The 328-nt window shown below is 55.2% G+C and overlaps 1 protein-coding gene across 1 annotated transcript in view; it reads left to right on the top strand.

Moving 5' to 3' along the window:
* Positions 1-3: 3 nt before the first annotated feature.
* Positions 4-328, top strand: part of ZC3H6 (zinc finger CCCH-type containing 6) — a gene marked incomplete at both ends in the record, with an annotated part of 18467 nt that continues 18142 nt past the window's right edge. The window contains one exon of the mRNA XM_010133385.1: positions 4-35. Within this exon, the coding sequence (XP_010131687.1) occupies positions 4-35 (32 nt within the window). The remainder of the gene's footprint in view (positions 36-328) is intronic.

The raw sequence follows: 328 nt of genomic DNA on the forward strand, positions 1-328 counted from the left end.
CCCGACTCTGACAGGCAACATGCAGGGGACGAAAGGTCGAGTAACATTCTTCTCTCTCTCCGCTTCTCATAATGGTGGTACTAGTGGGGTGATGCTGATGCTGATAATGCTGATGATGATGATGCTGTGTGTTAATGTGCCGAGGGGGTTAGCGATGTTTTTGTGGGGGCAGGTCACCTCCAGGCTGGAAGACGGGAGCGGGGTGGTGGTGGTGGTGGTGGTGGTGGTGGTGGTGGTGGTGGTGGTGGTGGGGTGTGTTGAGGGAGAGAAAGAGAAAGGTTGCAAGAGGGGGGAAAAAGATGAAGGGGCCAAAGAAGGGGCGATGAGA

Source organism: Buceros rhinoceros, unplaced genomic scaffold (genome assembly GCF_000710305.1).
Source record: "Buceros rhinoceros silvestris isolate BGI_N320 unplaced genomic scaffold, ASM71030v1 scaffold15560, whole genome shotgun sequence".
Taxonomy (NCBI): Eukaryota; Metazoa; Chordata; class Aves; order Bucerotiformes; family Bucerotidae; genus Buceros; species Buceros rhinoceros.